Source organism: Chiloscyllium punctatum, chromosome 10 (assembly GCF_047496795.1).
Source record: "Chiloscyllium punctatum isolate Juve2018m chromosome 10, sChiPun1.3, whole genome shotgun sequence".
In the NCBI taxonomy this organism is placed as follows: domain Eukaryota; kingdom Metazoa; phylum Chordata; class Chondrichthyes; order Orectolobiformes; family Hemiscylliidae; genus Chiloscyllium; species Chiloscyllium punctatum.
In genome coordinates, this window is record NC_092748.1 from 67,844,730 (window position 1) to 67,872,371 (window position 27,642).

At 42.7% G+C, this 27,642-nt stretch overlaps 1 protein-coding gene across 2 annotated transcripts in view; it reads right to left on the bottom strand.

The window, feature by feature from the left end:
• Window positions 1–26,767, bottom strand: part of wdsub1 (WD repeat, sterile alpha motif and U-box domain containing 1) — a 61,217-nt gene extending 34,450 nt beyond the window's left edge. For both annotated transcript variants that reach the window (XM_072579414.1, XM_072579413.1), the window contains exons 1-3: window positions 26,651–26,767; window positions 15,106–15,569; window positions 855–1,042 (exon numbers count right to left, since the gene is read on the bottom strand). In XM_072579414.1, coding sequence (XP_072435515.1) covers window positions 855–1,042; window positions 15,106–15,503 — 586 coding nt within the window. In that variant the 5' untranslated portion in view covers window positions 15,504–15,569; window positions 26,651–26,767. The remainder of the gene's footprint in view (window positions 1–854; window positions 1,043–15,105; window positions 15,570–26,650) is intronic.
• Window positions 26,768–27,642: the final 875 nt, after the last annotated feature.

Here is a 27,642-nt window from a genome sequence, read left to right on the forward strand (position 1 = left end):
ATGCAGAACATCTTTTGGTATATAGTTGTCATCTGCCTGATGAATGTGACTGAGTCACAGTACACATTATTGGCTTTGCAATGGGTATTTGCTAACCAGTTAGCATGCCAAGAGAAGCCAAAGAAACATTTGAGAATATGGAAACTGTTCAGTTTTTCTTCCTACTATCAGTATGAGCTCTGATCTTTTATAGATGCACCAACTAGCTCCTAGAACTTCCCAATTTAAAATCGCAAATTACCCAACTATTCTTGGACCACCCACAGAGTGCAGCAAACCAGTGTAGCCTAGTTGCCTTCTCAGCAGTCCAACTAAGCACCAACATTGCTCAACATGGAACATGGCTCTGACAATCTACATGGGAAAATATTTTCTCTTGGACCTGATGCTGTTCTTCTTTCTTTCCATTAAATCCTGAACATTGCACATAAAATGCTCAATATTCCCAGTTTCTGCTATTTTCATTGGTCATTTCATAGTTCTGCTGCTATGACAGTGGGGCCAATAACTTTGTTTAAATTCCCAGTCAGAGTGCATGTAATGGGGGTCAGGGGAGTGGCAGAATCAGAGCCAGATTTTAGGAGCAGATTCAAAATAAGAGATCAATGTGTTTCTAGCACAGTCATATTTTCGAAAATGTTTTTACTTCTTTATTAAACATTTTACTCATTCTGCCTTTGATTTGTCATTTGAACTGAATATGCTCAAAATGACACCTTTGATACTTACCTTCAAAAGATCCAGTATCAAAAATATGGCGCACAATCAATTTTCTCAAAAATACTATTTCATAAGTATTAAAATATTAGAAGTATTTTTTTCTGGAAATATGAAGATATCAAGATAAAACATACCATTGATTGGTTGAGGTGAAAATACACAGCAGGTGACTCCCAAGTCATGAGCTGTTTTCATATTGAGAAGGCACTTCATTTGGCAATCCCAGACAGTCAGCTCTCCAGAGGTTGAGCCAGTTACAAAGTAGTTTCCACCAGGAGAAAAATCACAAGCAATTACCGATCCATCCTCAACAGCACTTGTCCTGAAGTTAAGTAACAATGCAGATGAGCTACAAATGTTAAAGGGCTTCCTTCATAGCCTCCTTCTAAATAACATATAAAAAAAAATTCGGACAGAAAATATTTAGCAAATTTTATACTCAAACAGAACAACATGAAAACAATCATGATGAGGTTATGGTATAATTAGAGACTGGAGGAGGAGAAAACTGTGCCAGGCATATAGCATTTTGAGATGGCAATGGATTGAAAAATAGAATAATAATATGAATGGTAAAAAGGACACAAGACGACAGAGGCTGTTAGGAGGGGGTAGTGAATGGAAACAAAAACTGCTAAGAGGAAGCAGCGATACTATTGTGACCAATGGCACCCTTTTATTAAACTCCAAAAAGTCAGGGTTGGGGTGGGGAGGGGAAGTGAATTAAGAGTTTTTAAAAATTTATTCATTTTGTGGGATGTGGCCGTTGCTGGCTGGCCAGCATTAATTGCCCATTCCTAGTTGCCCTTGAGAAGGTGGTGACGAGCTGTCTTCTTGAACTGCTGAACTCCGCCTTCTGTGGGTTGACCCGCAACACCATGTGGGAGAAAATTCCAGAACTTCAACCCAGTGACAGTGAAGGAATGGCAATATATTTCCAAGTCAGGATGGTGAGTGGCTTCAAGGGGAACCTGAAAGTGGTGATGTTGCTATATATCAGCTGCCCTTGTCCTTCTAGATGGAAGTGGTTGTGGGTTTGGAAGGTGTTGTCTGAGGATCTTTGGCGAATTTCCACAGTGCATCTAATAGATAGCACACACTACTGTGATGTGACTGAGCATCAGTGGAGGGGGGAGTGGATGCTTGTGCCAATCAAGTGGATATGAAAAATGTGCATATTCAGAAACATGAAATAAAAATGGAAATCCAGCTGCAAGAATTCCAGAGATACTTCTCTGCTCAGTAGTAAGAATGTGAAATTGACTGATTTGTTGAAATAAATAACAAGTATAGTTATGTAAAGTTAGATACGTAAATGGGGAGGAAGGGGGAAAAAGCTATGTGAAGGTTCATGTGGACCATAAGTATCTGCATAAACTTGTTGGGAGAAATTACAGTTCTGATGTAAATGTATCAGCCCAGCTCTGCATCCTGTCACTGTCCCATTGGAACCTACAACAGCCCTTCACACTATCCACAACTCCTCCAACCTTCCTGTCATCGGCAAACTTACTATCCCACCCTTCCGACTTCCTCACCCAAGTCATTTTAAAAAATCACAAAGAACAGAGGTCCCAAAACAGATCCCTGTGGAACATCACTGGTCACCAAGCTTCAGGCTGAATACCTTCCATCAACTACCATCCTCCGTCTTCTATGAGCCAGCCAGTTCTGTATTCAGTCAAATTTCCCTGTGTTCCATGCCTTCTTTCGGAATTAACCTACCATGGGGAATCTTATCAAATGCCTTGCTAAAATCCAAAAACATCACATTCACTGCTCTACCTTCAATGTGTTTTTGTCACATCCTCAAAGAATTCAACAAGACTTGTGAGGCATGACCTCTCAAAGCCATGCTAACTATCTCTAATCAATCTATGTTTTTCCAAATAACCATAAATCCTTTCTCTCAGAATCCTTTCCAATAATTTGCCCACCACCGACATAAGACTAATTGGCCTGAAATTCCCAGCGTTGTCCAAATTCCCTTTCTTGAATGAGGGAATACCATTTGCCATCCTCCAATTATCTGGCCCTACTCCAGTGGACAGGTGCGGACACGAAGATCATTGTCAAAGATGCAGCAATCTCTTCCTTCACTTCCAGTAGAAACCTTGGATATATCCCATCTGGCCCAGGGGACTTATCCATCCTCATGGTTTTCAAAATTTCCAGCACATCCTCCTTCTTAACACAAGAGGTTGTGAAACTTGAAAGGATTCAGAAAAGATTTACAAGGATGTTGCCAGGGTTGGAGGATTTGATCTATCGGGAGAGGCTGAATAGGTTGGGGCTGTTGTCCCTGCAGCGTCGGAGGCTGAGGGGGGACCTTATAGAGGTTTACAAAATTATGAGGATAAATAGACAAAGTCTTTTCCCCAGGATCAAGGAATCCAGAACTAGAGGGCATAGGATTAGGGTGAGAGGGGAAAGATATAAAAGAGACCTAAGGGGCAGCTTTTCCACGCAGAGGGTGGTACATGTATGGAATGAGTTGCCAGAGGAAGTGGTGGAGGCTGGTACAATTGCATTTAAGAGGCATTTGGATGGGTATATGAATAGGAAGGGTTTGGAGGGATAAGGGCTAAGTGCTGGCAGGTGGGAATAGATTGGGTTGGGATATCTGGTTGGTATGGACGGGTTGGACTGAAGGGTCTATTTCCACACTGTACATCTCTATGACTATTAACCTGTTCGAGCAGATCAGCCTGTTTCACACTGTCCTCTCAAATTTAGTGAATACTGAAGCAAAGTATTCATTGAAGACCTCCTCCGACTTCAGGCACAAGTTCCTCTGCTATCCCTGATCGGCCCAAACCACACACTGGCCTCCCTCTTGTTCCTCACGAAAGTGTAGAATGCCTTGGGGTTTTCCTTAATCCTATCCGCCAAGGCTTTTTCATGCCCCCTTCTAGCTCTTCTAAGTCCATACTTCAGTTCCCAATTTATGCTCCATAGTTCCTGCCTAATAGCATTGTAATTCCCACTCCCCCAATTAAATACTTTCCCATATCATCTTCTCCGGTCCCTCTCCATGACTAGAATAAAGGTCAGGGCATTGTGATCACGATCAATGAAATGCTCTCCCAATGAAACATCGGACACCTGGCATGGTCCGTTGCCAAGCACCAAATCCAATAATGGCCTCTCCTCTAGTTGGCATATCTACATATTGAGTACAATTCTTCCGGGACACACCTATCCAAGTCTGCTCCAAGCAAACCACTTGCACTAAAGAGGTTCCAACCAATATTAGGAAGTTAAAGTCTCCCATACAACAACCCTTTTACCTCTGCACCTTTCCAAAATTTGCCTCCCAGTCTGCTCTTCAGTGTTTTTGTTGCTATTGTGGAACGGGGTCTACAGAAAACTCCCAATAAAGTGGCTGCTCCTATCCTTTTTCTGACTTCCACCCACACTGATTCAGTAGACAAACCTTCCTCAATGACCTCCCTTTCTGCAGCTGTGATACTATCCCTGATTAGCAATGCCACTCCCCCCTCCCCCCCACCTCTTTTACCTCCCTCCCTATCCTTTTGAAACATCTAAACCCCAGAACATCCAACAACCATTCTTGCCCCCTGTGATATCTAAGTCTCCGTAATGGCCACAGCATCTCAACTGCTTAGAATTCCATCACTTGGCTATGAGTTGGTTTGTGTCAAATTTCAGGGCTCATATATAGTGGAAACATCATCTTTGCCTCCCTTATCAAATTCCATTAGTGTGAAGAATTCTATCAAGTTATCTTCTCAGTTTTCCCTTCCAGAGAAAACCAGCTCAGTTTGCTCAACCTTGCCTGATGATTATACCCTCCGAGTTAAGAGTATCAGCCTTCTAAATCTGCTTCAATAATCTTTTTGTAATTATGGAGGCCAGAATTGTGCAAGTAATTCAAGCAGGATATACACAAATTCAATTCTATACAAAATTTAAAACCTGAGTGCTTTTCAACCCTATCCCTTTGGGGATGAATTCTTTGTTTCTCTTTCATTTTTTATGGTTTTGTTAACCTACAATCTTGTGAAACTGTAACCCCAAATCCTTAAGGCATCAACCTCTTAGACTCATCCCACCCACACTTTCTTCGTCCTCATGCCATTTTACAATCACCCTACACTTAACTGTGCTGATAGTCATTTTGTCCTCTTCAGTACATACCTACTTCCTTTTGAAAATTATTGAATCAACATGCAAAATCATGCAGGCATTGTATCCCAGATCAAAATGCATTATATGTAAAAGAAAGTTTCTTCATATCTTCCAGTTTTTTCACGGATTACCTCGTGCTAGCTTCTTCTTACTTATTCTTCAATCTGTTTATGATTTTGAATATCTTTACCAAATCTCCAAAAACCTCAGTTTTAACTCCTTTCATCATGAAACAGAAGCATTTCATACATTTCTACCATTCCAGTGAATCTCCTCTGCCTACTGATACACTGACATCCTTCCTAAAATGTTGCAATCAGAACTGGTTGCAAATCTCCAGCTGACTGCTTGTAAAATCATTTTTAATTAAAGTTTTACCATAACTTCCTTGCTTTTGTGCACTATGCTTTCACTTACAAGACTGAGGATTCCATTTGTCTGACAACATTCTCAACTTGTCTCAGGATTTTCAAAAGTTTGCAACATTTTAGCTCTAGGTTACTTTGTTTCGACATCCCATTAAAATTCTATGTCTTTAGATTGTGTTTCCGTGCCTCATCTCCCTACCAATACAGATCACTACACAATTAATGGTGATAAATTACATCATTTGCAAGTCTATTACTATCCTATTACTGTCCTCCTGATTATTCACAACATTTCAGAGTTTGGGGTCATCTGCAAACTTTTGGAAGTGTTGTGAACTCCATGATAGATGATGTAGAACTTCAAAAATACACCGCTTGATGGAATGGGCAACGAAGATGGAATTAAATGCACATAAGTAGAGTGAAATGATTAATTTTGGTTGGAAGAATTGGCAGTATTCTTCTTGTATTTATTTTATGATGAAAGGTGCGTAAATTATACATATTTTAATATCATTTGTTTTAGAGTTTTGAATTTGAATGAGTGACACGTGGGTTTCCATCATTTTGTATGAGAGGGTTTATTGATTAAACTGCAATTATTTCTGGATCTAGGGATTTGAAAAAAAAATTATGCGAGGCATAGCTCAAAGTGCTATTGGGAATTTCTTTGCATTTTCAGTTTTACAGAGTAAACATTGAAAAACATTAGGTTTCTGTTAGAAGGTCAGGAATTGATTAAAGGTTGGATGCATGAAAACTTTTTTTTTTGGAAGAAAAAAGTTAATTCAGAACAGTTAGAAATAGGGTACCTCAGTGATGGGCTTTAGCTCAAAAGTTCCAGCCCAACAGGCATTTGATTAGAACCCTGAAGCAGTTATTCAAAGTTGAGAAAGTCCATATTTAGTTGTGTAAAGATTCAAGGAAGAGCCTATCAAATTCCCAAGTCTGGGAATTGAAAGAGACAGTTAAGTTAAATCTAGAGGTGACAGAGGTAAAATTCCCCCTGGTGTTAAAGTACTGCAAAGGTTTGCTGTTGGATAGATAGAATATTGTATTCCACTGTATGCTTCAAAATCTTCCAAATTCTTTCATCTAAAAAAATAGCCTGGCTTATTCTATTTTAGATTGCATAATAAACTTCTGTTTTACTTTTAAAACCAAACATGCATTTGGTTTAGTGTAAGAACAACTTTAATTTTATTTTAAAAAGTCGACAAAGCCAGATTTCAGTCTAGGATCTGACTTGTCCAGTAATAACTGGAAGGCAGATGTGAGGACTGCAGATAGAGTGATAGAGAGAGATGTACAGCATGGAAACAGACCCTTCAGTCCAACCCGTCCATGTCGACAAGATACCCCAACCCAATCTAGTCCTACCTGCCAGCACCCGGCCCATATCCCTCCAAACCCTTCCTATTCATATACACATCCAACTGTCTTTTAAATGTTGCAATTGCACCAGTCTCCACCACTTCCTCTGGCAACTCATTCCATACACGTACCATCCTCTGCATGAAAAAGCTGCCCCTTGGGTCTCTTTTATATCTTTCCCCTCTCACCCTAAACTTATGCCCTCTAGTTCTGGACTCACTGATCACAGCGAAAAGACTTTGTCTATTTATCCTATCCATGCCCCTCATAATTTTGTAAGCCTCTACAAGGTCACCCCTCAGCCTCTGACACTCCAGGAAAAACAGCTCAGCCTCTCACCTGTCAAATCCTCCAATCCTGGCAACATCCTTGTAAATCTTTTCTGAACCCTTTCAAGTTTCACAACATCTTTCCAATAGGAAGGAGACCAGAATTGCACGCAATATTCCAACAGTGGTCTAATCAATGTCCTGTACAGCCGCAACATGACGTCCTAACACCTATACTCAATACTCTGACCAATAAAGGAAAGCATACCAAATGCCTTCTTCACTATCCTATCTACCTGCGACTCCACTTTCAAGGAGCTATGAACTTGCACTCCAAGGTCTCTTTGTTCAGCAACACTCCCTAGGACCTTACAATTAAGGTATATAAGTCCTGCTAAGATTTGCTTTCCCAAAATGAAGCACCTCACATTTATCTGAATTAAACTCCATCTGCCATTTCTTAGCCCACTGGCCCATCTGATCAAGATCCTGTTGTAATCTGAGGTAACCTTCTTCGCTGTCCACTATACCTCCAATGTTGGTGTCATCTGCAAACTTACTAACTGTACCTCTTATGCTCACATCCAAATCATTTATGTAAATGACAAAAAGTAGAGGACCCAGCACCGATTCTTGCGGCACTTCACTGGTCACAGGTCTCCAGTCTGAAAAACAACCCTCCACCACCACCATCTGTCTTCTACCTTTGAGCCAGTTCTGTATCAAACTGGTGAGTTCTCCCTGTATTCCGTGAGATCTAACCTTGCTAACCAATCTCCATGGGAACCTTGTCAAATGCCTTACTCAAATCCATATAGATTACATCTACCGCTCTACCCTCATCAATCCTCTTTGTTACTTCTTCAAAAAATCTCAATCAAGTTTGAGAGACATGATTTCCCATGCACAAAGCCATGTTGACTATCCCTAATCAGTCCTTGCCTTTCCAAATGCATATACATCCTGTCCCTCAGGATTCCCTCCAACAACTTGCCCACCACCGTCATGCTCACTGATCTATAGTTCCCTGGCTTGTCCTTACCACCCTTCTTAAACAATGACACCATGTTACCCAACTTCCAGCACCTCACCCGTGACTATCGATGATACAAAGTATCTCAGTAAGAGGCCCAGCAATCACTTCCCTAGCTTCCCACAGAGTTCTAGGGTACACCTGATCAGGTCCAGGGGATTTATCTACCTTTATGCATTTCAAGACATCCAGCGCGTCCTCCTCTGTAGTATGGACATTTTCTAAGGTGTCACCATCTATTTCGCTACTTTCTATATCTTCTATATACTTTTCCACAGTAAATACTGATGCAGACTACTCATTTAGTATCGTCCCCATTTTCTGCGGCTCCACACAAAGGCCGCCTTGCTGATCTTTGAGGGCCTTATTCTCTCCCTAGTTACCCTTTTGACCTTAATATATTTGTAAAATTCCTTTGGATTCTCCTTAATTCTATTTGCCAAAGCTATTTCATGTCCCCTTTTTGCCCTCCTGATTTCCCTCTTTAGTATACTCCAACTGCCTTTATACTGTAAGGATTCACTCGATCTATCCTGTCTATAACTGACATACGCTTCCTTCTTTTTCTTAACCAAACCCTCAATTTCTTTAGTCATCCAGCATTCCCTACACCTAGCAGCCTTTCCTTTCACCCTAATAGGAATATATTTTCTCTGGGTTCTCATTATCTCATTTATGAAGGCTTCCCATTTTCCAGCTGTCTCTTCACCGGTGAATATCTGCCCCCAATCAGCTTTTCAAAGTTCTTGCCGAATCCATCAAAATTGGCCTTTCTCCAATTTAGAACTTCAACTTTTAGATCTGGTCTATCCTTTTCCATCACTATTTAAAATTTAATGGAATTATGGTCGCTGGCCCCAAAGTGCTCCCCACTGACACCGTAGTCACCTACCCTGCGTTATTTCCCAAGAGTAGGTACATCCACATACTGAATCAGAAAATGTTCTTGTTCACACTTAAATTCCTCTCCATCTCAACCCTTAACACGATGGCAGTCCCAGTCTATGTCTGGAAAATTAAAACCCCCATGGGCGGTACGGTGGCACAGTGGTTAGCACTGCTGCCTCACAGCGCCAGAGACCCAGGTTCAATTCCTGCCTCAGGCGACTAACTATGTGGAGTTTGCACGTCCTCCCAGTGCTCTGGTTTCCTCCCACAGTCCAAAGATGTGCAGGTCAGGTGAATTGGCCATGCTAAATTGCCCGTAGTGTTAGGTAAGGGGTAAATGTGGGTGTATGGGTGGTTGCGCTTCGGTCGGGCGGTGTGGGCTTGTTGGGCCGAAGGGCCTGTTTCCACTCTAAGTAATCTAATCACCACCCTATTATTCTTACAGATAGAACATAGAATGTTACAGCGCAGTACAGGCCCTTCAGCCCTTGATGTTGCGCCGACCGGTCATACCAATCTGAAGCCCATCAAACCTACACTCTTCCACGTACGTCCATATGCTTGCCCAATGACAACTTAAATGTACTTAAAATTGGTGAATCTACTACAGTTGCAGGCAAAGCATTCCATATCCTTACTACTCTCTGAGTAAAGAAACTACCTCTGACATCTGTCCTATATCTATCACCCCTCAATTTAAAGCTATGCCCCTTCGTGCTCGCCGTCACCATTCTTGGAAAAAGGCTCCCCCTGTCCACCCTATCTAACCCTCTGATTATCTTATATGTCTCTATTAAGTCACCTCTCAACCTTCTTCTCTCTAATGAAAACAGCCTCAAGTCCCTCAGCCTTTCCTCGTAAGACCTTCCCTCCATACCAGGCAACATCCTAGTAAATCTCCTCTGCACCCTTTCCAAAGTTTCCACATCGTTCTTATAATGCAGTGACCAGAACTGTACACAATACTCCCAAGTGCGGCCGCACTACAGTTCTGTTCAGCTGCAGCATAACCTCATGGTCCCGGAATTCTGTCCCTCTATTAATAAAAGCTAAAACACTGTATGCCTTCTTAACAACCCTGTCAACCTGGGTGGCAACTTTCAAGGATCTGTGTACCTGGACACAGAGATCTCCCTGCTCATCTACACTACCAAGAATCTTACCATCAGCCCAGTACTTTGCATTCCGGTTACTCCGATCAAAGTGAATCACCTCACACTTGTCCGCATTAAACTCCATTTGCCACCTCTCAGCCCAGCTCTGCAGCTTATCTATGTCTCTCTGTAACCTACAACATCCTTTGTCACTATCCACAGCTCCACTGACCTTAGTGTCGTCTGCAAATTTACTAACCCACCCTTCTACACCCTCATCCAGGTCGTTTATAAAAATGATGAACAGTAGTGGACCCAACACCGACCCTTGTGGTACACCACTGGTAAGTGGACTCCAGGATGAACATTTCCCATCAACCACCACCCTCTTTCAGCAAGCCAATTACTGATCCAAACTGCTATATCTCCCACAAACCCATTCCTCTGCATTTTGTACAATAGCCTACTGTGGGGAACCTTATCGAACGCCTTGCTGAAATCCATATACACCACATCAACCTGTTTACTCTCATCTTCCTGTTTGGTCAACAAACTCAAAGAACTCAATAAGGTTTGTGAGGCACAACCTACCCTTCACAAAACCATGCTGACTATCCCTAATCAAATTATTCTTTTCTAGATGATTACAAATCCTATCTCTTATAACCTTTTCCAACACTTTACCAACAACTGAAGTAAGGTTCAATGGTCTATAATTACCTGGGTTGTCTCTACTCCCCTTATTGAACAGGGGAACCACATATTCTATCCTCCAGTCTTCTGGCACTATTCCTGCAGACAATGACAATCTAAAGATCAATGCCAAAGGCTCGGCAATCTCCTCTCTGGCTTCCCAGAGGATCCTAGGATAACTCCCATTCGGCCCAGGGGACTTGTCTCTTTCTAATGCCACTTCCTTGCGAACCTCAATCCCACCTAGTCTAGTAGCCTGTACCTCAGTATTGTCCTCGACAACATTGTCATTTTCTAGAGTGAATACTGTCAAAAAATATTCATTTAGAGCTTCCCCTATCTCCTCTGACTCCACACACAACTTCCCACTACTATCCTTGATTGGCCATAATCTTACTCTCGTCATTCTTTTATTCCTTAAATACCTGTAGAAAGCCTTAGGGTTTACCCTGATCCTATCCGCCAACAACTTCTCATATCTCCTCCTGGCTCTTCTGAGCTCTCTCTTTCGGTCTTTCATGGCTACCTTGTAACCCTCAAGCACCCTAACTGAGCCTTCACATCTCATCCTAACATAAGCCTTCTTCTTTCTCTTGATCAGAGATTCCACTTCCTTCGTAAACCATGGTGCCCACGCTCTACAGCTTCCTCCCTCTCCCTGACAGGTACGTACTTATGTAGGACACACAGGAACTTTTCCTTGAATAAGCTCCAAATTTCTAATGTGCCCACCCCCATGCAGTTTCCTGATAGCTGAGATCTCCTTACAAGTTTGTTTCTCAATTTCCTGCTGACTATTAGGGGGTCCATAATAGAGTCCCAATAAAGTGATCATCTCTTTCTTATTTCTCAGTTCCACCCAATTAACTTCCCTTGATGTATTTCCAGGAATATCCTCCCTCAGCACAGCTGTAATGCTATCCCTTATCAAAAATGCCACTCTCCCTCCTCTCTTGCCTCCCTTTCTATCCTTCCTGTAGCAGTTGTATCCTGGAACATTCAGCTGCCAGTCCTGCCCATCCCTGAGCAATGTCTCTGTAATTGCTGATATACCAGTCCCATGTTCCTAACCATGCCCGGAGTTCATCTGCCTTCCCTGAAATAAATGCAGTTTAATTGATCAGTCTGACCTTGTCCCTGCCTGCCCTGACTGTTTGACTCACTTCTGTTCTCAACTGTACCAGTCTCAGATTGATCTCTTTCCTCACTATCTCCCTAGGTCCCACCCCCCCACCTTACTAGTTTAAATCCTCCTGAGCAGCTCTAGCAAATCTCCCTGCCAGTACATTATTCCCCTTCCAATTTAGGTGCAAACCGTCCTTCTGGTACAGGTCACTTCTTCACCAAAAGAGATTCCAATGATCCAAAAACGTGAATCCTTCTCCCATACACCAGCTCCTCAGCCATGCATTCATCTGCTCTATCCTCCTATTCCTGCCCTCACAGCACTGGGAGTAATCCAGATATTACTACTCTAGAGGACCTTCTTTTTAAATTCCTACCTAACTCTCTGTAACCACCCTTCAGAATCTCAACCTTTTCCCTTCCTATGTCATTGGTTCCGATGTGGACAATGACCTCTTGCTGGCCCCTCTCCCCCTTGAGAACATTCTGCACGCTCTCTGAGTCATCGCTGATCCTGGCACCAGGAAAACAACACTATATTCTGATTTTTTGCTCCTGGTCACAGAAACGTCTGTTTGTACCTTGGACTGGAGAGTCCCTGAACACAATTGATCTCTTGGAACCTGACATACCCCTCATTGCATTAGAGCCAGTCTCAATATCAGAAACTTGGCTGTTCGTGCTATGTTCTGCTGAGAATCCATCTGCTACATTTTCCAAAACAGCATACCTGTTTGAAATGGGGATAGCTACAGAAGGCTCCTGCCTAGGTCTCTTACCTTTCCTGGAGTTAACCCATCTATCTGACTGCATCTGAGACCTTTCCCCCCTTCCTATAACTGCCATCCATCACATACTATTGCTGTTGCAAACTCCTCATTGCTTCTAACTGTCTCTCCAACCGATCCATTCGATCTGGCAAGAGTCGCAACCAACAGCATTATTGCAGATATAATGTGCAGTAACCCTTAAACTCCCACATCTGACAAGAAGCGCATATCACTCTACTAAAGGCCATTTTTGCTCCTTCACAATCTACAGACCCAGAAAATAACATCATCTTATTCCTCTAAAAAACACTGCCCCAGGTTAAATTAATAGTTATGACTTATATTTTAAGTTTCATCGAGACATATCTCAAAAAACACACAATCAATAAAGAACCCACTCTACTCACTAATGCAGACTTTCTGTAGGTCACACTTAAAAACAATACACTTATCAGCCTCCGTGGTGTGAACTCCACCCAAACAGGTTCCTCCAAGATCAGTTGTGAATTTCACTGTTTGTTAATTTTCCCAGACGCACTCCGATATAATGAATTCAAACAGCAAAGGCAGTAAACTGTGCAGGTTCACTGCTGTGTCAGTTTCTTTCTCTCTCTCTCTCCTGCACTGACCTCACACCATGTGCTTCCTTTGTTTATTCTTCGCCCTTTAAAACTGCTGTTGTTTTGACTTTTTTATCAAAGTTCCAAAACAGTGCAACAGCATATAAAACAGTAATTGCTGCTCCTGGAATTCGAGGAAATCACCTCCAACACCTGAAATACCTCAATAAACGAGCAGCTGTTACAGCCAGAAATTTTTCCCGTCCTCCATTTTGGATGCTGGAGATTAGAGTCAAGATTAGAGTGGTGCTGGAAAAGCACAGCAGGTCAGGCAGCATCCAAGGAGCAGGAAAATCGACATTTCAGACAGGAGCCCTTCATCAGGAATCAGTAATAACATCAGCGAGGATTATTATAATTCTTTCATGGAAGTTGCCAGCATGGCAGTGAACGGAGAGATCTGGTGTACCAGTTCAAAGTTCATTTAATAATACTGCTGTAGTCGATTACCTTTCAGCAAAGTTCTGTGCTGTTTTCTTCAGTTAATGTCTCTCCACAGAACCCTTGAAACAAGCAAAGTTCTAACTCAACTCACTATTTGCTAATATGGGTTGCCTAACATTATTTCTTCAACAACCTTGTAAGATGCCTTCTTCTCAGACAGTCCCACAGCCTTTCGCTTCTTGAGCTTTCTCCTTCCTGACTTCTAAGCACCTTAGGACTTCACCCAGCCCTGGTTACATGGATACTTCTAGTAACAGTTGTTGTTGTGAATCCTCTCCCTGCATGGATGATGTTGACTTCTCTCTCTCTTTGGTGGTCAGAAAGCACAATCAGCAAATACCTCACCAACTGTTGTGGTTCTATTCGCCGAGTTGGGAATTTGTGTTGCAGACGTTTCGTCCCCTGTCTAGGTGACATCCTCAGTGCTTGGGAGCCTCCTGTGAAGCGCTTCTGTGATCTTTCCTCCGGCATTTGTAGTGGTTTGAATCTGCCGCTTCCGGTTGTCAATTCCAGCTGTCCGCTGCAGAGGCCGGTATATTAGGTCCAGGTCGATGTGCTTATTGATTGAATCTGTGGATGAGTGCCATGCCTCTCGGAATTCCCTGGCTGTTCTGTTTGGCTTGTCCTATAATAGTAGTGTTGTCCCAGTTGCTTGTCATCTTCGACTGGGACAACACTACTATTATAGGACAAGCCAAACAGAGAACAGCCAGGGAATTCCTAGAGGCATGGCACTCATCCACAGATTCAAATCACTAAGCACATCGACCTGGACCCAATATACCGGCCTCTGCAACGGACAGCTGGAACTGACAACCGGAAGCGTCAGATTCAAACCACTACAAATGCCGGAGGAAAGATCACAGAAGCGCTTCACAGGAGGCTCCCAAGCACTGAGGATGTCACCTAGACAGGGGACGAAACGTCTGCAACACAAATTCCCAGCTCGGCGAACAGAAACACAACAACGAGCACCCGAGCTACAAATCTTTTCACAAACTTTGAACCTCAGCAACTATTTCCCCAGGTGACTTGCTTGTCATTGAGCTGAAATCCCATATCTTTCATAGGCTGGGTGGAGCAGGAAATGGGAAGTGCCACAAAGTGAACCAAGGAAGAATCAACGATAGTCAATGCCCCAGAGGAAGGTAGAAAGGCAAGAAGGGAGAAGACTATAGGGGCAGTTACATTGATCTGATGCATGCAAAAAAAATGTTGAACTTGAAGCAATAGCATATTGAGAACCTTGAAGTTAAAAGCAATATTGGAGGCAAGGCTTCAGTTCAAATCTTCATAGTAGCTTTTTGAAGTCAGGTTATTTACCATTTACGGTTGAAATTACAGTAATTCAGTTTTGCAGAGATTTGAACAATAAACCTTATTACTGAATAGAGAGCCTCAATTCAATTTTGTATCTACATTTGCTCCAGACCCCCAGTTTAAATGAAAAAAGATGCATTCAACATAAAATTATTAGCAAAAATCTTAAATCAAAATACATGTTGAAAAACTGCATGCAATTATTAATGAAAAAGCTGCAAGCTCTCTAACTAACCTGCGAAGTTTCTTCCTGTGAACGTCCCATAATGCCACAGTACCATCAGCTGCACCAGATATCAAAAAATTGGAATTATCAGAGAATTTGCAAACCCTTACTGGGCTTTCACTGGGCTGTTTCAATGTTGCCAACTTCTCTCCCGAACTGGGATTCCATAGCACAGTGTTCCCATCAGTTGAACTGGAAGCTAGAAACTTCCCACAAGAACTAAAGCAACAGGAATGTACACCATAACTATGACCTTTTAGTGGCGAGAAAGGAAGCTCTGAGAAATCCTTCAATAAATAAAGGCGTACAGTTCGGTCCAATGAACAGGAAGCCAGGTAAGTGGAAGAGAAGGCACAACAGTTAACGTCATCAGTATGGTCTGTGAAAGTTTGGATGAGCGTTACCATGGCCAATAGTTTTGAATATTGCTTCTGTAAGAATTTGATTTTCTTTCTCTCTTGAAATAGTGAAACCTGTAATGATATCGAGGAAAAAAAAAGCAGAGGTTAATATCAGTGTGTTATCTGCAAAAATTATGCAAATATCAGAAAAGTTATTTTGTTGTAACCAGAAATGAAATATAAAGGAAATTTCAAAATAATATTGATTCAAAGAATATTTTGTGACTTGTTACAAGATGCCATTTAGTTGCCAGTATTAAACCATAAAAACTCCTCCCTTAACATGTATAAGAGATATCAATATCTTACAAAATAAATGTTTTTCAAAACAACTGAGAGAATCATAAAAGTGTACAGCACTGGAGTGGTTCTTCAGTCCATTGTACTTGTGTTGGCTCTGTGGAAGAGCAATGATGTTTCATCCTATTTTTGGGCCATAAACTTGCAAGCTCCAAAGTTTTATATCCATACTTATCAGCCAACGTCTTTTAAAAATTATTTATGAGGTCTGTTCCATCACAACGGCATGTAGGTCACTCCAGAAGTGAACAACTCCAAACGTTCTCTCTCACCTTTTGAACTTTAACCACTGATTCAAACATCACAACTTCTGATTATTGAGCAACTTACCAGCTGGACTGTTTTTTCTCTATTCACACTATCAAAATCCCTCATCAACTTGAAAATCTTGATTAGGTCACCTAATAAACATCTCTGGATGCTGTTGCTATAGAATCACAGAATGGTTATGGCACAGGAGGCCATTCAGCCAGTTGCGTCCATGACAGCTCCCTCCAAAAGCAATTCAACTCCATCTTTTGCCTGTAGCCCTGCAGGTTTTTGCTTCAAAAATTATTTAAAGGCCTGGATTGAACTGACCTTGAAAACACTTCTGTAGTTGCATTTCACATGCTAACCTCTGACTGCACAAAACACTTTCTCAAGTCACCACTGTTACTCTTACCAGTCATCTATAAACTGTTTTTTTGTAGTTTTCAAACTTGCTGCTGGCAGGAATAATTTCTCCAGTTGAGTACTTTATCAAACCTTTTAAATCTACAAAATGTCCTTTCGAAGGCCACATGCACCACAATTGATTATATTACTTTCTTTGATACTGTTACATCAAAATTGCAAACAAATTATACTGCTTTGCCTAGAACACATCTACACTGGCTTCCTTAATTAGTCCACATTGTTAATTTTGTCTGAATTGCCGTTTCTAAATGCTTTTGCAACCAATCGAGTTAAACTGACAGGCACGTAGTGCTTAGCTCCTCCTCACAACCTTTTGAACAAGGAATAACCTGTAATTCTTCAGTCCTCTGACATATCACTATCCGAAGAGCCAGCATGAGAACGACCACAGACAAAAAGTGAAAATTATTTTGTGGAATATAGACTGGGTGGTGACAAAGCCATTTGGCATGCTTGCCTTCATTTGTTATAACATTTTCACGCGAAGGATGGTGCATGTATGGAACAAGCTGGCAGAGCAAGTGCCGAGGGAATTGCCCAGGAAACTAACAATTCTGCAGGTCAATTGCTCTATCCCAAGAACCCTCAAAGTCTTAAATTAGAGACTGCAGAGGGTTCCAATGAAATTAATAAAATAGTAAACATTATACTATGAAATATGTAGTTGATCATTGAACAACTATTTAAGAAATCCCAAACCTATCTCTTACATTCCCAATTATAACTTTCCACAGACCACTTAGACCTCCTAGACCCAGACCCATACCCATACCAACCTAATCCTCCCCGACCTGTAAGACAGCACTCTCATCCCCCTTCTCTAAGCCCCTTCCCGCTCCAACAAATCCACCGATCTCTGCCATCGGACCCAATCATTACCAAACATCACCCCTGCTGAGGGATCTGACCCAAGTCCCTTCTCCAACTCACATAGACTAAATACCCCCTCCCTTCCCAATCTGATTTCTTCCAACCAGCCCAAACCTACCCCAAACATCACATCCTACCCCTATCCAAGTGGCACCCTACCATCACACAGACCATAGTTACTTTCTGTTTGTCAGCAGCTGTCAAAGTGGCTGTCAGAACCTGTAAATTTCAGAACATGACAACTTATTGCTGTCAAAAGGGGACAAAGTTTACCTTTCTCCAACAGTTCTGCATTGTGAAAGAATTGTCAGAATTAAGTTAATAAAATTAGAATATCATTTACCAATATGTGTATTCAATATAAAACACAGTGAAAAGTGTGGACTGTCACCTGTACATATACACCATTTACATTAACTTAGAATAAAACGTTTTAAAAATAACTTCGAGACTCCACCGTTTCCTTCTCTGCTGCTACACCATGCCACTGCCAGAGTCCCACTCCGGGCTTCCCAGCCCATGCCATGCCACCAAGAGTGCCCTGCTCTGGGTTTTCCAGCCTACACCATGCCAACTATTGGTCCTCATTCCCGAAGGAGCCTGAATGAAATCTCACCTCAGAAATGCAGACCTCCTTTTTCTCACAAAAAAAAGGGCTTGATGTAAGATTGTCACTCTTCAAGAAATCAATCCATAAGTTTTGGTGTCGGTTTACCCACTATGACATCCAGAACTTGGATCAATGCATTTTTATCAAATCAAAGTAACCTTAGCATTTCAGCAGTTATTGCAGTTAGTACTTCCGAGACAGGATGAGTCCATATCAACTTGATTATGTAAATGTGAAGCAAAGCAAATAACTATTTCAATGCTTCCAAAAATTATTTTCCAGCATGATCCTATTTTATCTTTAAGGATGGCTGAAAGGCAACACCCTCATTCCATGAATATATTTTAAAAAACTCTTGAAGAATAATGTAACTCCAGACAACAGCAAAAACAAAACAACAATAAAGCAGCACAGTACAATTCAGTATAAGTAAAATTTGCCTATTATACCTCAACATAGACTTGCCAAGTTCTCTATATCCCCGATGACAAAAGACTCATTCAATCACTTCACTCTAACCCACACATTATAGTCAGTCCCCCATCCCACACCCTCATTCAACAGCCTCCTTTTCCAAACTCTCCATCTCACATTCTGAACAACCCCAGTTCACACCACAAACATTGAGCAGTCCTCACTTTCTCCTAGTTCTCACTTAATGTCAGGGATGCATTCCTGAAAATCATAACTTTGAAGTTCAGTGTTGATTTTCATAGGAATCAATCTTAAAACAAAGCTCCCCAGCAGAGGAAAGAAATTTACATTTCTTGATACCTCTTCTCTAGCAGGAGCAAATTACTGCAGATGCTGGATTCTGAACTGAAAACGAAAACTGCTGGAGATCACAGCAGGTCAGGCAGCATTCATGAAGCTAACGTTTCGAGTCTGAATGACTTCATCAGAGCTGAAGTGAGGTGTGAAGGCTCCCCCTCCCCACCTCACTTCAGCTCTGATGATGAGTCATTCAGACCCGAAACATTAGCTTGCTTTCTCTCCATGCGTGCTGCCTGGCCTGCTGTGATCTCCAGCATTTTTTCATACCTCTATCTTGAAATGCAGTTCCACATGTACTTCAAATTCATAGATTCCTACATTATTTTGTTTTAAGTCATTTCATCTAACAATGAGAAAGAAAGAAAAAATAAGAACATATATTCTATTTACAATTCATTCTGTGAACCATGGGCACATGCATGGGGTCTTCACCAGGGTGCCTTTGCTCAAAAAGCTCCAGGTTGCCTGTGAGGGCCTTTGCACGCTGTATGTTCCTGGCCACTAGCTGATGATTTTTATTTTGAAGGGGAGGAAGGAGAAGTAGGTCCATGATGCATCTTGGTAAAAACAAGGGCTGCAGATGCTAGAAATCAGAGTCCAGATTAGACTGGTGCTGGAAAAGCACAGCAGGTCAGGCAGCATCCGAGGAGCAGGAAAATCGATGTTTCGGGCAAAAGACCTTCATCAGGAATAGAAGGGCTTTTGCCCGAAATGACGATTTTCTTGCTCCACGGATGCTGCCTGACCTGCTGTGCTTTTCCAGCACCAGTTTAATCTAGGCCCATGATGCATCTTGCTAGTTTCCACTGCTTTGGTGAACTGCTTGGGGCAGCTGTGCTCCTTGCCTCACTGCCTTGGCCTTCCTTCTGAATGATAGACCGTCAGTGGTGGCTACGCTTACGCGTATATTCTTCTTACGCGTATATCCTCCTTCTCTCTCTCCCCTCCCCCAGATCTCTCCCAGCCCAAATCTCTCCCCATGTTTCTCTCTCTCTCTCTCTCTCTCTCTCTCTCTCTCTCTCTCACACACACACACACACACCCTCCTGTGATCAATACCAGGGCAATATGATTCCAACGGTGGATTATGGCTTGTAGCCAATGGGGAAGCTGCTGGGTTTTGACAAGTTTGAGGTGGTGGACAACGATAGCTATTCTGATCCCAATGGAATTCAATGAATTTCCTAGATTGTCTCATCAGCTCTGCCTTTCCAGCCACTGCTTTGAAGAGAGCTACCAAGGGCAATAATGGCTGGCATCCTGCAATTCAGGAGGCTCAGTGGGTGCTGCCAAGCTTGGAAGGGGCTGACGGCCCACGGGCTGTGGGTTATTGGGGAACAGAACCGCCAAGTTTGGTCTCAGCTGCACCTTATGGGTCATCTCAAAATGCATCTGGTCAAGTCCTGGGGTGACGTAATCTGAGCAATGTCTCAGGGACGGGGCTGCTATTGGACAGCTGTTTTGACAAGTAATCTGAGGCCAAGTGAATCTGGAAGCCTCCATTTTTGGGGGGGGGGGGGGGTGCGTGAAGGTGAGGAAAGAAATTATGCCTATCAGATAAGGTAAGGCACTGCAATACGCAACATGAATAGGAACCTCACAATGTTCACTAAGATTTCCAGTTATAATACAACGTTAAGACCAGGAGACAAAGCAGAAGTAGGGTATTCATCCCATCAAGTCTGCTCTGCCATTCAATGAGATCATGGCTAAACTGATGATCCTCAACTCTACTTTCCTGCCTTTTCCCCATAACTTTTGATTTTCTTACTGATTAAAAATAATCTCAGTCTTGAATATACTTAATGGCCATCCATCACAACCTTTTGTGGTGTAAAATTCCACATATTCACTACCCTCCGAGAAGAAATTTTTTTATGTCTCTCTTGTATGGGTGACTCCATGTTTTGAGATTAGGCTCTAGACCCTCTGGTCACAGACTCTCTCACAAGAGAAAACAACCTTTCTGCATCTACCCTGTCACTGAACTTCCTGAGGAAATGAAGAATGTGGGTACAATTAGAATGTTTAAAAGACATTTGGATTGATATATGAATAGGAAAGGGATATTACCTAGGAGCCAGCAGCTAGCTTAGTTTGGGATTATGTTCAGTATGAACCGATTCTGTGCTGTATGACTTTAAGTCCCCTAAGAATCCTTAACTTTTCAATATTGTTGCCTCTCATTACCTACCCTGTTTTTCTTAATCCCTTTTAAAGATGAACTACTTCCACTGGTTGGATCTTCTAGAACTAAGGGGCATTGTCTAAAAATTAGGGGCAGACTATTCAGGGAGATGTTAGGAAGTATTTCTACATACAAAGGGTGGTAGAGGCTTCAAACTATTTTCCACAAGTGGCATTTGATGCTAGATCTGTTGTGAATTTTAAATCTGATTAGATAAACACAGGGGACTAGTTTAGTTTAGTTTAGTTTGGGAACGTGGTCAGCATGGAGTAGTTGGACTGAAAGGTCTGTTTCCATGCTGTGTAACTATAAGTCCATGAAGGTGTTAAGGAAAATGGCTAAAGGCAGGCATATGGAGTTAGGCCACAGATCAGCTATCTTCTCATTGAATGGCAGAACAGGCTCAAAGGGCTAAATGGCCACTCCTGTTTGTATGTTCTAAACTTTAATGAATAGAGGCCCAATAAATCATTATTCCATGGTGGGGAGACAAACCTGACGATAGCAGTGAAAACATCGAATCCTAATCGCTAGGCCACCAAGCAAGTTATGACATGTTAAATGATACTCTATTGGGACCATTGATTTATAAAAGCAATATGCATTTAAAAGGGGAACTTAAGTTGTAATATACCCAACGATGCCTTATGATAACATGGTGCAAAATGCTCTTGAAATAATTTTTAATCCATCTCAGATATTTTCATAGAATTCAATTTGGCTAAAATTCAATTGACCGGCCAGAAGAAAAAAAATTAACATAGTCCATATTAGTCAAAAGCTGAGTGGTGGACAAAGTGAACTTAAACCTCGGTGATAAAGGTCAATATACGTGATTACATCTGCTCCTGACCAACACTACAATGGTCTTTGAATTGGTTAAAGCAACTGGGGAAGACATGGGAATCAGACTTAAATGTACAAAATTCTGGGTAGGCCACAGCTAGAGTCATATGCAGTTCAGGAATCCACATTACAGGAGTGATGATTACACTGGAGAGGATGCTAAGGAGATTTACTAGAATGTTACATAGGCTGGAAAGTTTTAGTTACGAAGATTGGATAAGCTGGAATTGTATTCCTTGGAACAGAGGAGACATGATTGTGATGTATAAAATTAGGAGGACGACAGACAGGAAAGAGCTTTTCCCCTTGTTGGTGGAATCAATGACTAGGGACATACATTTCAGGTCAGGACAGGAGCTTTAGAAGGGATGTGAGGATTTGTTTTTCCACTCAGAGGGTGGTGTGAATCTGGAACTCAAGTGTGGCAGAAGTAGAAACTCTCATAACATTTAAGAAATACTTAGATGTCAATTGTGATGCAAAGGCATTCAAGGCTATGGGCCAGGTGATAAAAAAGGGGATTAGAATAACTAGATGGTTGTTTTGGCGTGGACGCAATGGGTTAGAGTCATAGAGATGTATAGCATGGAAACAGACCCTTTGGTCCAACCCATCCATGCTGACCAGATATCCCAACCCAATCTAGTCCCACCTGCCAGCACCCGGCCCATATCCCTCCAAAACCCTTCCTATTCATACACCCATCCAAATGCCTCTTAAATATTGCAATTGTACCAGCCTCCACCACTTCCTCTGGTAGCTCATTCCATACACGTACCACCCTCTGCGTGAAAAGGTTGCCCCTTAGGTCCCTTTTATATCTTTCCCTGCTCACCCTAAACCTATGCCCTCTAGTTCTGGACTCCCTGACCCCAGGGAAAAGACTTTGCCTATGTACCCTATCCATGCCCCTCAGTTTTGTAAACCTCTAAGGTCACCCCTCAGCCTCCGACGCTCCAGGGAAAACAGCCCCAGCCTGTTCAGCCTCTCTCCATAGCTCAAATCCTCCAACCCTGGCAACATCCTTGTAAATCTTGTCTGAACCCTTTCCAATCTTTCAAATAGGAAGGAGACCAGAATTGCTCGCAATATTCCAACAGTGGCCCAACTAATGTCCTGTACAACCGCAATATAACCTCCCAACTCCTGTACTCAATACTCTAACCAATAAAGGAAAGCATACCAAACACCTCCTTCACTATCCTATCTACCTGCGACTCCACTTTCAAGGAGCTATGAACCTGCACTCCAAGGTCTCTTTGTTCAGCAACACGCTCGAGGACCTTACCATTGAGTGTATAAGTCCTGCCCTGATTTACTTTCCCAAAATGAAGCACCTCGCATTTATCTGAATTAAACTCCATCTGCCACTTCTCGGCCCATCTGATCGAGATCCTGTTGTAATCGGAGGTAACCTTCTTTGCTATCCACTACACCTCCAATTTTGGTGTCATCTGCAGACTTACTAACTGTACCTCTTATGCTCGCATCCAAATCATTTATGCAAATGACAAAATGTAGAGGACACTAGACCAATCTTTGTGGCACTCCACTGGTCACAAGCCTCCAGTCTGAAAAGCAACCCTCCACCACCACCCTCTGTCTTCTACCTTTGAGCCAGTTCTGTATCCAAGTGGCGAGTTCTTCCTGTATTCCATGAGATCTAACCTTGCTAACCAGTCTCCCATGGGGAACTTTGTCGAATGCTGCTGAAGACTGTAAGAACGAAGAACAGAAGGCCAATCAACTATGCTCTAGCCTGCTCTGCCATTCAATGGGATTATGACTGATTCAACATTCCTCACATCCACTTTCCTCACTTTTCCTCATAACCCTCAATTCCCTGGCTGATTAAGAATCTATCTGAACCTTAAAATATACACAATGAGTCTGCCCCACAGCTCACTGCAGCAAGGAGTTCCACAGACTCTCACCCTCAGAATAAACTCCTCTTCATCTCAGTCTTAAATTGGCATCCCTCAATTCTGAGAGTATTCCCTCCAGTCCTAGAATCTCCAACAAGGGAAGACACCCTCTCAGCATTTCCCCTAGCAAGCCTCTCAAGAATCCTATATGTTTCAAAGAGATCACCATTCATTATTCTAAATTCCAATGAGGTAGACTAGTTAGCAAGATTAGGTCACATGGAATACAGGAAGAACTAGCTATCTGGATACAGAATTGGCTCAAAGGTAGGAGACAGATGGTGGTGGTGGAGGGTTGCTTTTCAGACTGCAGGCCTGTGACCAGTGGTGTGCTACAAGGATCTACTGCTTTTTGTCATTTATATAAATGATTTGAATGTGAACATAGGAAGTATAGTTAATAGATTTGCAGATGACACCAAAATTGGGGTTAACCTTCTTGGCTGTCCACCACCAAGTACAACGGGACTTTGATCAGATGGGCCAGTGGACTGAGGAGTGGCAGAGGGAGTTTCATTTAGATAAACTTGAGGTTTTAGTAGAGATTTTAGTAGAGCAAATCAAGGCAGGACTCATTCACACAATGGTAAGGTCCTGGGGAGTCTTGCCAAACAAAGAGACCTTGACTTGAAAGTTCATAGTTTCTTGAAAGTAGAGTTGCAGGTGGACAGGGCAGTGAAGGAGGCTTTACTGGTCAGTGCTTTGAGTATACGAGTTGGGAGGTCATGTTGTGGCTGTATAGGACATTGGATAGGCCACTTTTGGAATACTGCATTCAATTTTGGTCTCCTTGCTATTGGAAGGATGTTGTGAAACTTTAGAGGGTTCAGAAAAGAATAACAAGGATGTTGCCAGGGTTGAAGAGTTTGAGGTATAGGGAGAAGCCAAATAGACTGGGGCTATTTTCCGTGGAGCACCAGAAGCTACAGATGACCTTACAAAAGTTTCTAAAGTCATGAGGGGCATAGATCAGGTGAATAGACAAGATCTTTTACCCGGGTATTGGAGTCCAAAACTAGAGGGCACAGGTTTAGGGAGAGGGGGGAAAAATTTAAAAGGGACCAAAGGGACAACGTTTTCATTCAGAGGATGGTGCATGTATGGAATGAGCTGCCAAAGGAAATGGTGGAGGCTGGTTTAATTACAATAGTTAAAAGGCATCTGGATGGGTATAAGAACAAAAAGGGTTGAAAGAGATATGGGCCAAATGCTGGCAAAAGGTTCCAGACTAATTTAGGATGTCTGGTCAGCATGGTTGACTTGGACCAAAGGGCTGTTTCCATGCTGTACAGCTCTATGACTCAACCTGTTCAACCTTTGTTCATAAGGCAATCCATTCATACCATGGAAAATCCTAAAGAAACTTCTTTAAACTACCTCCAATGATACAATACTTTTTCTTCAACAAGGGGAGCAAAACTGCTCACGGTACTCACCAGCAATTTGTACAGTTGCGGTAAGACTTCGGTCTCTTACACTCTCATCCCCTTGAAATAAGGGCCTTTCTGAATGCCTGCTGCATCTATGCATTAGCTTTGTGTTGTACATAAGGCCCCTAGATGAGCTTTCTTCTATGCTACAGACCATTTCCATCTATGACTCAACAATAAGTGATATGACCAGTTAAATATCATGTTTTCATACTCCCACATCATATGTATCTTCTCACACTCTTCTTGATTTTCAGTAAAGTGCAAGTATAAGCCAAAGAAATGTGTCTAATCTGTCTAATCAGAATGAAAACATCCAACAGTTTTCACAAGCCTGATGGAATTGCAGTGCTCACAAATTACATGTGTTATTGGTGATGGCCAAAGCAAATATATTTTGAGTATGAGGAAAGAAATACAGGGAGAAAACAGGAGAATGGGATGGAAAAGTAGATCAGCCACGATCAAATGAAATTGATAGAAATCTTGAGCAGTAGTGGTATCAAAGTTAACGGGAAAGTGGCAAGAAACAGAATGCCCAATCAACTACAAAACCAAGTGGAGTAGGTTTGAAGGGCTGAATGCCCTTCTCCCATTCCTATTTCTTATCAAATTGCAGAGCAGGCTGAACTAACTGAATAGCCTAATTCTGCTCCTATTTCTTACAGCCTTATAACAGCTGTATTACTGATTCTGTTATGGCTATATACTCAACAAACCCTAATATAGCCATTATATTGATGTAGTGCATGAACATTCAACACCACTGGAAATTTCAATATGGAATCCTAAAGTTACTGAATTAGTGGTTTGAATTTGAACCGAGATGGCTGGCAACACTGAAAGGCAAGGTAATAGTCTTCAATCTCTGATTTGTCCCCTTTCAATTAACTTGTGATATTCAAGGCCTGGTGGAAAATACCAACAATCTTCCCACCTCTAACTTATAGGGAACAAGCACTGAGGAACAAAGCTGCATTCCACTATGATTTAGTTTAATTATTTTTATGCAATGTTTTAACATTAAACAATATAGGATACAGTGTCACGTTTTCAGAGTTTCCATAAATACAAGTTGGCTCTCGAGATAGAATCACAGATAATTCCCTCTGGGAATGCTTCTATCAGAGGAGAGCCAGGATCTCGAATGTTCGCGCTGGAGGAAAAAAAAACTTAATGCGTTGCAAAAGCGAAATGAAACTTTTGCCCCGACTAATATAATCTAGAAGACAGGTAGAGGTCTTGGCCCATTAACTATAACACGATTCGTTAGTGAATGCAACATACACTCGATGCTGGACAAAAACAAACCGCTCCCAACTCGAAGGCCTCACTTGGTGCCAGCAGCTCTGAGGAGGAGGTTATAATAAGACGGGCCTAGAAACACACTGGGATCACGACTTTTCAGTAAAGTTCACACATACACACACCCATCAGCTGCTTAGTTACTCACCATTCTGCCCCCCCCCCAATTAAATCATCATTTGTGTTAACATTAACAAAACCGCAGAAACTAAATCACAGCAACTTACACCACGTCGGTATTTAACAAGAAACTCCAATAACGATACAAACGACACACGACAACAAATCGACAGCTTTGTCCCACTCTGACGGTACCGGCCCCCTCACTCGACCCTGCTCTGCCCCGCCCCCTCACGGATCCCTGCCCCGGCCCCGCCCCTCGTACCCTATCCAGCTCCACCCCCTCACCGTGCACCCGTACTGCCCCGCCCCTTCACGGATCCCTACCCCGCCCCGCCCCTCGTACCCTATTCAGCCCCGCCCCCTCACGGTGCCCCGCCCCCTCACGGATCCCTACCCTACCCCTCGTACCCTATCCAGCCCCGCCCCCTCACGGATCCCTACCCCGCCCCGCGTACCCTATTCAGCCCCGCCCCCTCACGGTGCCCCGCCCCCTCACGGATCCCTACCCCGCCCCGCCCGGCCCCTCGTACCAAATTCAACCCCGCCCACTCACGGTGCCCTGACATTCTGCCTCGAACCCCGCCCTGCCTCCGGGTAGCCCCGCCCTCTGCACGACCGACGAGCACCCCCCCCTCCCGCACTGATCCTTAGCTGGCTCCACCCCCTCAAGACCTAACGTTTTGCATCCAAATAATCCCGTTGACAGTATTTTATTTCTGCCGGTGCTGCCGGACCGACCAGCGATTATCGAGCAATTTCCGTTTTTGTTTCAGAGTTCCAGCATATACAATTCTTCATCTTATTTAAAGGCAGATTGAGCTTGTTATGGAGGACGGAAGCACATTGCTGTCATGAGAGGACAAGGTTGGACTGTAACCTGGTGTGTGATTCTTACCGTCATTAGTGGAAACATCCAACACGTGAGGGATACCCCCCTTTCACATCTTGCCAAGTTGCAAAAACGCAATGATGCATTCCCTTTCGGAATCCCTTGGACCTGCTGCAGGGGTACACACAGAGTTCTGCTCATGTTTGGACCTGAGGTGCCAGCCAATGAGCAGTCGAGTCATTAGTAGTCGTCAGACCATACAGAAAC